The sequence below is a fragment of the Cucurbita pepo genome, chromosome LG15, assembly GCF_002806865.2.
Source record: "Cucurbita pepo subsp. pepo cultivar mu-cu-16 chromosome LG15, ASM280686v2, whole genome shotgun sequence".
Lineage (NCBI taxonomy): Eukaryota > Viridiplantae > Streptophyta > Magnoliopsida > Cucurbitales > Cucurbitaceae > Cucurbita > Cucurbita pepo.
The window spans coordinates 4,383,441-4,395,007 of record NC_036652.1 but is presented as its reverse complement, the minus strand read 5'-3'; the positions used below and the strand labels follow the sequence as shown (position 1 = coordinate 4,395,007).

At 35.1% G+C, this 11,567-nt stretch overlaps 1 protein-coding gene across 2 annotated transcripts; it reads right to left on the bottom strand.

Annotated features, from left to right (window-relative positions):
* Window positions 1-3,281: 3,281 nt before the first annotated feature.
* Window positions 3,282-11,340, bottom strand: LOC111811430 (partner of Y14 and mago-like). 2 transcript variants are annotated; one of them, XM_023698270.1, is made up of 5 exons: window positions 11,188-11,340; window positions 10,970-11,157; window positions 9,722-9,838; window positions 5,309-5,539; window positions 3,282-3,715 (listed from the first exon to the last, which is right to left on the bottom strand). In XM_023698270.1, the coding sequence occupies exons 1-5, from the start codon at window positions 11,195-11,197 to the stop codon at window positions 3,569-3,571; spliced, it is 693 nt and encodes a 230-aa protein (XP_023554038.1). In that variant the 5' UTR covers window positions 11,198-11,340; the 3' UTR covers window positions 3,282-3,568. The 2 variants fall into 2 exon arrangements, with proteins under 2 accessions (XP_023554038.1, XP_023554039.1); XM_023698271.1 differs by lacking the exon at window positions 11,188-11,340 and having other exon boundaries at window positions 10,970-11,163.
* Between the last annotated feature and the right edge of the window lie 227 nt (window positions 11,341-11,567).

The window sequence follows — 11,567 nt, the reverse complement described above, 5'->3', positions numbered from 1 at the left end:
TCTGACCACGCGAGAGCCAATAATAAAAAAAATTTCCTGATGCAACTGAGGAAGATGGTGCTAAAGGGAATGAACTCTTTATCCATATAATGGAAGCATTGGGAACCATTTTGCAAGACTCTTCGAAGTATTCCAACATAGAAGTTATTCCACATTTTGCAAGATCTTCCTTACTATGACTCGAACACAAGATCAAGGTTTGTGGAAGCCTCTTAAAAGAAAATCCCAAAGATATTGAATAACGAGAGTTTTAAGAGAATTTCAAAGACGGAGAGTTTTATTCTATAGAGAAAGTGTGAGAGATTAGTGTCCTCTTACTCAACCTACGGTCTTATTTACGGTGACTTTTGAAGAATTTTTGTCAAATAATATATTTAAATATATTATGATATAATTTTAATCGTATTTAAATGTTATAAAATATCATAATATATATTTAACTAATTTGAATTTCATTCGAAATTTAAATATATTTTTATTTTATGTATTTATATATTAAAGTTTTAATGTATCAAATATAATAAATATATTTTTCTCTTTTAATATATCTAATATATTAAATATTAATTTAAACCTTCGAATTAATATGTATATTTTCTATTTATATTTAACATATCTAATATATTAAATATTAATTTCAACCCTTCAAATTAAATATATTTTATTTATTTATTTAATATATCTAATATATTAAATATTAATTTAAACATCTGAAAGTAAATCTATTTACTCCTTTACCTTTAATATTTCTAACATATTAAATACTTCAATTTTTTCTTTCAATTAAATGGAATCTTTTAGGGTTACTATTAGTTAGTGATACAAAATTAAATAATTAATCTCATTAATTAATCAATTTTCATTCATTAACTAGAGTTCTTATGCACTATATAACAAGTTATGTCCATTGATGTAATCATTTTAAGCAAGTTGATCCTTCACAAGTCGTTCATAATTACAGATGGGTCAAAAGTTCGTCTTACCCCTGGAATTACATCTTTCACCTTGAGTACTACTAATTTTCTAATGAACAATTTGTTTATAATACAATCATAAACTAAGTCCCTCTCGGGCCAATGAGAGGGTGGAGCCCCATTGTTCAAACCTTGAAATCACTTCTGAAGAGAACAACTCATCTACTTTTCTTATAGGAAAAGAAATGAATTTCATCTCATGATATTATGTTTCCAACTCCCTATTTGGTCAAGTCCTCAAAATGGTAAGCATATTGAATCGGCTTCGAGAGTTATTCTCACCCATGTAAATTAAAGGATAAGCCCTCTCAGGCAGGAGTTCATAACTCACTCAGAATTAAGATGGAGTCGCATATGATAATCATGTGAAATATTAATCTTATCAATTAACGGATTTATAAAGAGAGATTAAATATTATTTGGTCAAGTCTTATATAAACTCATTATATAGGATACCCCACTCACATGTCTCTACATGAACGATTTAGATCAAATCATTTGTAACAATTATAAAGTGAGACGTATCAATAGTGTTACTATGATAAGCACCCAACTTTATCCATATAATATAAACCCTTTAGGTTATTACTCGAACACGATTACCTTGTATGTCAACCACATCATCTTCAAGATTACATTAATAACCTTGGATGTTCATAGCATTGATAATATTAAATGGTAAATAACATAATAAAAATTATTATTAAAATTAAATAATTAATTACTAAGCTTTATGACATAAATCCCAACAGATGCATCATCCAACACAACATATAATGTGTGCATTGAAGATAAAACGAGACATAAGCAAGATACAGACAATGAGTAGACATGAACGTCACCGATAAGCTTGTTGAAGGGACAAGTAAGCCTCGGGCCTTAACCTTGAAAGCTGGGATTTCGAAGGGAATTTGTGCATTCGGTTCTAGAGTCAAGTCTGTCCATATGAAATATGAAAGCTCACCAAATTTGATGTCAATCACACACTAAATGGACGCTCAACGACACCGTATGGCCATTCACCAAAATCATGTCTAGACCCGCCAGTTTAGAAATGCCTCAAAATTTACTATAGGGGGAGGCGTGGTGTCAGCTCTCCACCACAACTGAGTCCTGCGGCCTAAGCAAGCTACCATGTGGCAACTGCATGTGTCACAATAAGGAAAAGCGTTTTGAGACGAGTGTCTCGAGCGACTCCCTTTAAAATTTATCTTTCAAGGACAGTACCTGGCTGCACGGGTGTGCCGGTATTGATCCCTAGCCCGAGTGTCGGAGGTTATATTTTGCACCCACTATCTGATATGCTATCCATAAATGACATGGCATGGGCACGGGAGGGTCAATGCCTCGATTGAACCCAGATGGATGAATGTTTGGAATGTCCCAAGATTATGAACAACATGTGGACTCGTTCTTGATGGCATGACTGAGTGAGTTGCGAGGGCCAACGACATCCTATGGCTCGAGATGACATCAAAACATATGGGTCATGTTGATTGGGAACCAAGATAATGTTGGATGCAACATTGCAATGAAAGACTTTAGCCCCGAGTAGGGGCAAAATCGAGTCGAATGACTTGGCCTAGTGTAAAGGCAAGTCGGTGTGTCGCAGATGATTAAACATGCACGCGCAGGCAGCATGTGTGGGCAAACAAGCTTAGATTCTGCACAAATGATGTTCGTGTGTCGCAGATGATTAAACATGCACACGCAGGCAGCATGTGTGGGCAAACAAGCTTAGATTCTGCACAAATGATGTTCGGTTGGCAAAGACAAACCTCACCTGAGGTTCAACAAAACTACAAAGCCCAACAAAAAAGTGAATATGGGACATGAATTTCCCTTAAAGCTGGTCACGAGCCTAAGGTTCAACAAAACCACAAAGCCCAACAAAAAAGTGAATATGGGACATGAATTTCCCTTAAAGCTGGTCACGAGCGTGTCAAGATCACATCACACGGTTGAAAAAGTATGACCTTGATACCATGCAATAGGTTCAAAAGATTCCGTCCAACTTTAGTCAATCTGGTTAAATAGAATAGTCTATCGAGGTTGTTTCATGTTCATGGTCATATTGTGTGTGAATGGTTAGGAGTCTCCAAACAAGACCTCTACTTCATAAACCCGATTGAAGCAATACACACGATTGAAGCAATACACAAGACAACACAAGTAGACTTAGTAGTTGGCATATAGGGTCACTTCCTAAAAAAAAGACTCCAAAAACTCAAGTGAAAACACATAGCCGTAGCCTCAAGTACAAGACCATCTCTTAGTAAAAATGGTTCAAAATAAAATTCATATATATATAATCTTTGAGAAGCTGAGGTGTTCGTTAGTCATTTTGATTTGAGATCACACAAAAAATCATGTTGAGGCGAAAGAAAATCAATGTCTTCAAAACTATCTACAGTTCAAGCCCTTCCTAAAACTAGTTGAATGGAAAGCAATTACACAACACATTAAAAGAAGGTGGAGTTTTACAGGTGATTAGATTTTCAGAAGTGCAAATCGAAACGCTTTTGGTTCAGTAATTCTGGGTCTCTTCATCATAAAGCATAAATGAAGTGAACAATAATTCTGACTGCACGAATTCACGAAAACGAATTTGGTTTTAGCCTTTGTTCTTCTAGAAGCATTAGTTCGGAGCGCCAATTTTCGAGTTTCGATAACTTGTTCATCTGCTCTGGCTTCATATCTTGCAGTGGTGTTTTCTGCAATTGAGCTTCTGCAATTCGAATCTGCAAACCAAAACAAGAGAGCAAAGAAAATGATCAAAGAGTTGTATCACATAGACAAACTAAACAAAACTTAGAGATCTTAAGAAAAAGAAACTCAAATCTTCAGCTGTCAAGTGCAACCAATAATTCATCACAAGATGAGTACTAATTTCGCAAGAACAGATGAATTGCTTGAACTTATACTTGCATAAAGTAAGAATACTCCCCACTCACTCCCCACTCCCAGATAACATAGTTTATGAAGAAGTGAACAAGACAGACATTATAGGCTTTTGAATCCTTCCACTAGATGCTACCTACGCTGGGACTGGGAGTGTCCTTAAGGTTTAAAAGAACTTTGCAGATTCTTCATGGCATTTGATTACATAAACAAAAGTGCATGTGTAAATCTAAACACAACGTGCTTTTAGAGGAAGCACTTTTCTTTTAAAGGAATCAGAGTTTTTCATTTAACGGCTTAGCAAAAGCTTAATTTCAGCATCTCCAGAAACAACAAACCACCACCAGAATCATCTACAAGAACCATCTGAAAAGTTATCCTCAATCCAAACGCATCCATAGTCGGGCTGTAATTAGTTAGGCTGTTATATATTTACTGTACTGTTCTCTCTGTAATGCTAGGAGCTAATATAGCTAGATAGAGATGAGAGATGGTGCGAGAATCTAGAGTAGAAGGGAGTAGAAGGGCGTTTGGACTAAATCAAGATGTGTCAAAGATAGTTTTTGTCGGCTTCAGTTATGAGGTAAGGAAGACCTAATGAAGAAAACCGTCTGTCAAAGATACCAACCCTATTGCAAAAAGAACAACTAATGAGCTCCTCCTACACCATATGCATGCATCCTCAAGACAGCCAAACTGACGATAAATACATCCAAAAATTTATTCCAAAGTTTCATGTCAAAGTGATAGCTCCAAAGCACGTGATTCACATCTTCTTATCGAAACTGTAGAAGAATATCTTTAGATAAAGTCTAATGTTTATCCTCCCCAAAATAACAAACCAAGCAAAAGACCTAACCAACGAGATTTTGGCCTTCCTAAGCAAGGTGAAGAAATCAAAATCAAGGCAATTGTGGATGACTGCACATGAGATTCTTAGCTAATGTAGTTTACAAACAACTAGTTAGGACTTAAACCATAAATCTGATATAACTCAAATTTTTTAACATCATAACTTAATTAACTAGATCATGTACATCTACTCCGGACAATATGCAAGACCAGCAAGGAGTATCCATGGGAAAAATGTTGTTCAAAGTTAATATCATAACTTTACTATGATCATGTACATCTACTCCAGACAATATGCAAGACCAGCAAGGAGTACCCATGGGGAAAATGTAGTTCAAAGTTTAGATCATAACCATACTAACAAGATGCCTTTATTTCTAGAATTAGCAGTGTGATGAAAACTATTCTTTAGATGCATACTATTAAACCTAACACCACACTTTATAAGGAAATCAAGATATTAAAAAAAATTAATATAATTCAAGTCAACATATATATGCATGGAATGAATTGACAAATTTTCATGAGACTTTGAAGCAAAGATGATTTGTAATATTCTACCAACGCAAATGTGTCTTCACCTTTTTTTTAATTGCTCTAATTCTCTTATCGATGTCATTGGAAGGAAACTGTAGATTATCAATTGGCTCAGAAGGGTTTTCAATTTTCGGATTTGTAGAAACAGAAAGTTCATTCATCTGGGAACTTAATGACTGGACAGGTTCCAACCCATTATCTACGTATGATTCCTTTGCTTCAGTGATCTCTCCAATAACCACTTGTTCCAAAACTTTATCCTTTTCATCAGCTGCCTGCAGAAAAAGGACAGTGAAGAAAAGACATGGTTGTTCGTTAGAAATTAAATAAATGGTTATCGGTAAACTCTAGAGCATGGTCAAGTACTAAACTGGTACAATAGAAAAGAATATAAAAAATATAAACTCAACCCACGAAATTTTCTAGTTATAAGATGTCTTTCTGAAAATAACAAGGTTTAGTTGCATATGGTTCAATCCAAAGATGTATATACAATACTTCTAATTAATTATTCATGTAGTAGGATTAACGCTTGGTTAATGGTTAATTAGATATACGCTTGGTTAATGGTTAATTAGATATATGCTTGGTTAATTCCTTTTAGTATCTTTTTAGCCTTTTAATACTTTGTTTCATTACCACCTTGATTCATAATAAAGATTTGAGATAGACTGCTTGAAGAAAACGCTCTTTTAGTCACTGAGGCTACACGAGCTACATGAACTACTCTGAAGGTAAAGCATGCAGATTTTGATAAAAGTGACCTTAGCCCCCCAAATGATATTGGGTGAATATATTCACAACCATGATTGAAAATATATAAGAAACAGATATGTCATAGTAAAAAATAAATTATAGATATGCACCCCCCACCTCTTCTTTTCCCTTTCATACTCCACCATTTCCTCCACTTCCCCATCCAAAAATGATTTTTCAAGTATTTCGAGACTTCCCACATGTAAAACTACTTGCCATATTTACGAAGTACTAGTTGTGAAGGAAAGTATTGTTAACTCTCCTCGCAAGTGTTGCAAAGAAATTGGAGGAAATAGCCCTCTTGTTTGGGATGATTATTCGCTAGGATTATAAGAAAAATTATTCAAATGAAGTTTTGAGCTTGTATGGACAAAAAGTCAATGATTGAACGCTTTAGCAAGATTTAGTGGATGTGACTTGGAAGTCAAAGTAACATGGAATTAATTAAATGATTGATCTAGTTGAAAAAATAAAGCAAGTCTATCTTGAAGAAAGTGGGAACGTTGGAATTAAGGTTGAATGAAGTATTTGAGATTTTCCAACATTAGTATCAACACGAGAGGTTGATTTCAATAAAGAGCCTAAGTCATGAACCCGCTTCCAATTCTTAAGACTCTAGATAGAATAGTTTAGCAGAGTTGAGGCAGCTCAAGTTACGGACACATAAGATTAGGTTTGGGCTTCCCTGACCTGGGTGTTTTCCAAAGAACACATTAGTTTTATTCATTAGGATGCAAGAATTGTCCCATGCAGTGGCATATTGATTATAAAAAAACTATTAAAATAGTGAGGAATAACATGTGTTCTTTTTTTGTAACAAATGTTTTTCTCAAGTATAAGAGTCAAGGAGGACAATATTTCAAAGATTTCTTTCAAGTTTGAGCATGATAGTTATGAGTTACTACTTGGACTCATTAATGCTTCATAACTTATGTAATTCTCATGAACCAGATCTTCAAGGAGGTTTCTAGACTTGTTTTTTAGTAGTGTTCATATCAATAGGAGCTAATCAAAGACAAAAAGAACAACAAGATGAGCCCTTAAACTAGTTTTAAGGGCCTTACATATGTTTAATACCAAACCTTCCAAGTATGATTCTTGGTTAGACAAAGTTATTTCTCTCAAACATCAAATATTAAGGAATGTAGCATATGAACTTTGTTAAAGTAAAAACAGTTTGTAGTTGGCCTAGACACGTATGGTGACAGAAATTCATAGGTTTCATAGATTTGGCGAGATGATTTAAAAGGAAAATGAAAACTGCGAGTAGAGCTTTCTAAAGTTAAAGAATTGATTAACCTCGGCCCTAGTATTAAGATATGCTAGAGGATATAAGAAGGTTAGTAAATTTTAATGATGCTATGGGGAAATAACTAGCTAGAATACTAAGGAAACATGAAAAGGTAGTGTTCTACCTTATATTCGCAAAGGAAACTTGCACTTAGTTATTTATGCACAATTTGTAAATTCTGGATTGGCCAAGTTCTTAAGAGTGGCAGGTCAAATGGATTTTCATTCTTGCTAATGGGTAGTTGATGTTTCACCCTAAAGGGAACTGTGCACCCAGAGGGTTATTCCTCAAGTAAGAGTTGTTAAAGGATATGTCCAAACCACTATTTAGTGAATCCAAATGGTACCGAGAGGTTCAACATTCCGAGGGGCAGAGGCATATTACAAAATGGAAGAACAAATATTGCAGTAGGTTAGTAAGTACTTGATATCAACGAGTGAAAGTTATGTGACAATGGCTTGTTGGTTTATTACAATCCTTAAGCAGTCTTGGTTGAGAATGGGAGGTTGTGTCATAGAATTCCTTTTAGGTTTACCTAAGATAGTGAAAGGTTACACTGTCATTTGAGTAGTGGGTGGCTTCACTCATAAATTTACTCTTGCTAGTAGTAAGGCCTCAGATTATAAACGGTTTGAATTCCAAGTTACAACTTATGGAAATTGCTTATAACCATAGTTATCAAACAACTATTGATATGACACTATTTTAGCCTGATACGTAAAGACCTGCGCACTAGAGAGATAATATTCTCAAGGTACTTCAGCAAAACCACCAACATAGGCAACATAGAAACAAAAGGACAAAATGATGGAAAATACCTCGAGTTATTCCTCGTTTAAGGCACTTTCAAGGACGAACTTTTTTTTTTAGATGTGTATACTGTTATAGTAAATATATAAATGCACACACCTCACTTTCTCTTCCCCTTTTGTATTCCACTATTTCCTTCACTTCCCCCCATTTTCTCTACTTTCCCCTTTTCCTCCACTTCCCTCCATTTCGTCCACTTTCTCTTCTCTTTTCTCCTATAAATAACCTCCCAAACCTACCATTTCCATCATCCCAACTCATCTCTCTCCTTATTTCTCCATCTGCAGACCATCCTTTTTTTTTATCTCTAGCCAACACCAATTTGGAGAATAAGAAGAAGAAAGAAATGAAGAAAAAAGAAGAAAGAAAGAAAGAAAGAAAGAAAAGAGAGAAAGCAAGTTTGGAGTTAGTTTTGAAATCGAACCTCTTAACAAACCTCAACTTCAAACCCAAAAGTTTTGAAATCGAACCTCTTAACAAACCTCAACTTCAAACCCAAACCTCAGCTTCAGAACTAGACCTTGACAAACAGGATCAAACTAACATTGACTCAGGAAATTCAGTGATTTTTGGCTTAGGTCAACATGTAAGTGAGCATAAAAATTGAAAGCCTTTGAGTTAGGTTGGACGAATTGTATGCTATGTATGATTAACACGTAACTTATGGCTTATTTACGTGTTACTACTGGTGATATAATATGCTTATGAACGGTTTGTGATGCATGTAATTATAGTCTATGATTCATTGATGTTAAGATACTATGATCACGTTATGCATTATGAGACATTTGAGGAACCATGTATAATAAGTATGAATGATATGTCATGTACATGTATGCATGTCTCATAAGGAAATTATGTCATGAAATGTACAGAAGTGTCATGTGCATCATGACCATGTATCATGATTTTTTTTTTTTTTTTTTTAATTATAAGAGACAATTTCATTGATGAGTGAAATTTACAAGAGGGATGTATAATCCATGATGTTTACAAAAGACCTTCCCAATTTATAATCATGACCATGTATCATGATTATGAAACCTCATGCACGTTGTATGTCACAAACACAGGTTGCTACCCAATATGTTATAAACGAATGCACACACCATTACATAATATGTGCTCTTTTCTTTTCATTGATATTCTAAGAGTCGGAAAAAAGACTATGGCCTGGGCTATAGGCAAAAAGAAACCTGATATTCAATTAATGTTAGTACAGACTAGTGTAAGCTATTTGCAAAAAGACCTATGGCTTGGGCTTACATGCTAAATCTTAGCATAAAGTTGAAAACATCATCTACCGGACTCATACTTCATGGGATGGGGGAAAAGAAAAGAAAGTGAGATGAAAAATCTTTTCTGCTCTCTGGACAATTAAAATAAGCATAAAATTGGCATCATAAATTTGAGTTATTTTCCTCAGCATTTGGGAATCAAAAATAAATTTGTTTCAATAACAGGCAGCATATCAGTTGATCATGTTATATTACCCAGGGAAAAAAACCAAAAATGAACTCACACTAAACCTCCTCAAATAAATTCTCACAATATTTAAACAGTCATCAGAATCCATTCCCAAAGGGGTAGGTAAACAAACCTGCAGCCGCTTCTCCTTCTTTCTCTCATTACGCTTAGCTGACTTGGTCTTTGACTTTACAACTGATGGAGGATCATAACCAGGAGGTTCATCATGGGATGCCATCTCCTTTTTCCACTGCAGAGACAAAACAATCCCCATGAATGCCACGAACATGACTTCTAGGGTACACTAATATGGGAATTAAACTTATAGCAGAAATAAAATAGAAAACAGTCATTGCCTTACACTCTAAGTCATACAATTTTCCAGAACTTGTAAAAACTTCTTTCATTTCATTTGTCTGGAATGTACTCTTTTGTTCCTTTAATGAGAAAACTAACTTCCATCGAGTAAAAATGAAAGAAAACAAGAGCATCCAAAAAAATAAGCCCACAAAAGGTAGTCCAACTAGAGAAAGGGGCTGAATCAAGAAGAATGAGACATAACAAGTAATTACAAAAAGAATCAAATATTGAACCTAATGAGGGACGTTACGACGTTAGAGACCCTCTCAAATCCTCTAAAAATCCTATTGTTCCTCTCCCTCAATGACCCCACAAAAGAGCAGAAACCCGACACTAATTTTAAGTAAAGAAAATTAATGATTTATGGAGCAACCTAGGCACTAAGCCCAATGAGGGTGCCTCACCTCACTTCAACACACTGATTGTGTGTCGAACTGTGGATGATGCAAGGATTTAAGTGAGTCCTGGATGATCCTATCGAGGGTCCTGATAAACAAGAGGCAGCTCAAGAAACATGATTGTAGATGTGAGCAATATTGAATCAACAAGAGGCATGTACAGTCTTTATATTTCCTTTCCATCAAAGATATAAGAAATTTATTACATAAATGCTTATATCCTCCATCAATTACTTGAAAAAGGCACGTGTATATACAAAGCTCAACAGTTAAGCCGGTCAATCTCTACTCCCTCTAATCCAATCATAGGTTCAAATCCTCGAAAAGGGCCTTTAATTTCGATTATCTCATTGTTTTTACAATACATATTCTATGTTCATATTGTGTTCTTCATCAAATGAAATGATCGCGTATTTCACTGAGCTTCGTCCATAATACAGTGATTTAGATAGCAGCCACATCACTAACTGGCAGCTGCTCAAAGGATGATTTCATTTCCCTAGCAAGAGTTTGAGGAGCGAGGCAAACGAAGAACAGAGCAAGCAAACTAAAACTCAATAGAAATGGAGAATGGGAAAAAAGAGAAGGATGGAAAAAGGATAATAGCGATGAGGCATACATACCAGAGCCCCTTTGGATTGGTAAATGGCGACTTCATCCTGCGGAACATAGCCAGCCCTAATCCGAAGGGGTTTTCGAAGAGTACCATCGGGACGCCTTGTTGGCGCCAGAATCCTTTCTCCTTCTTTTAGGGTTTTGCTCAGCTCCGCCATTTGCTTCAGCTGATCTTCTCCTCCACCTCCTCCACCTCCTCCTCCACCTCCTCCTCCACCACCACAACTGCTCTCCATCGTGTAAAAGGCAATTAATTACGATACTGCCAGAACTCAGCTTCGGATTCAAACAAATTTCTTCTGCCTTTCGATGTCAATTATTCGAAACGGGACCAAGTCGTGTCCCACCCAATTCTTTTTGTTTTCCTCGTTCTTTATTTTTTCAAATTACCATTGATGTTCATATAAACTAACTTGTATCACTCAAAGTTGGTTGAATTTTTAAAAAATTAAAATTGATTTGTAGGATATATATTTTTCTTCTTGAAATTTAAATTAAAATCTAATCTAATTCTACCTTAATATTTAATATTTGAGTTCTATAAAATTTTAATTGTGAAGCTAATATTTAATATTTGAATTATTTGTTTAATATTATTGCTATTTA

Bases quoted from the DNA above. Each gene is read 5' to 3' on its own strand.
- LOC111811430 (XM_023698270.1), bottom strand. The intron at 9,839-10,969 runs GTATGTATGCCT...TTGTCTCTGCAG, and splicing joins ACCAATCCAAAGGGGCTCTG to TGGAAAAAGGAGATGGCATC. The intron at 5,540-9,721 runs GTTTGTTTACCT...CTTTTTCTGCAG, and splicing joins AGAAGGAGAAGCGGCTGCAG to GCAGCTGATGAAAAGGATAA.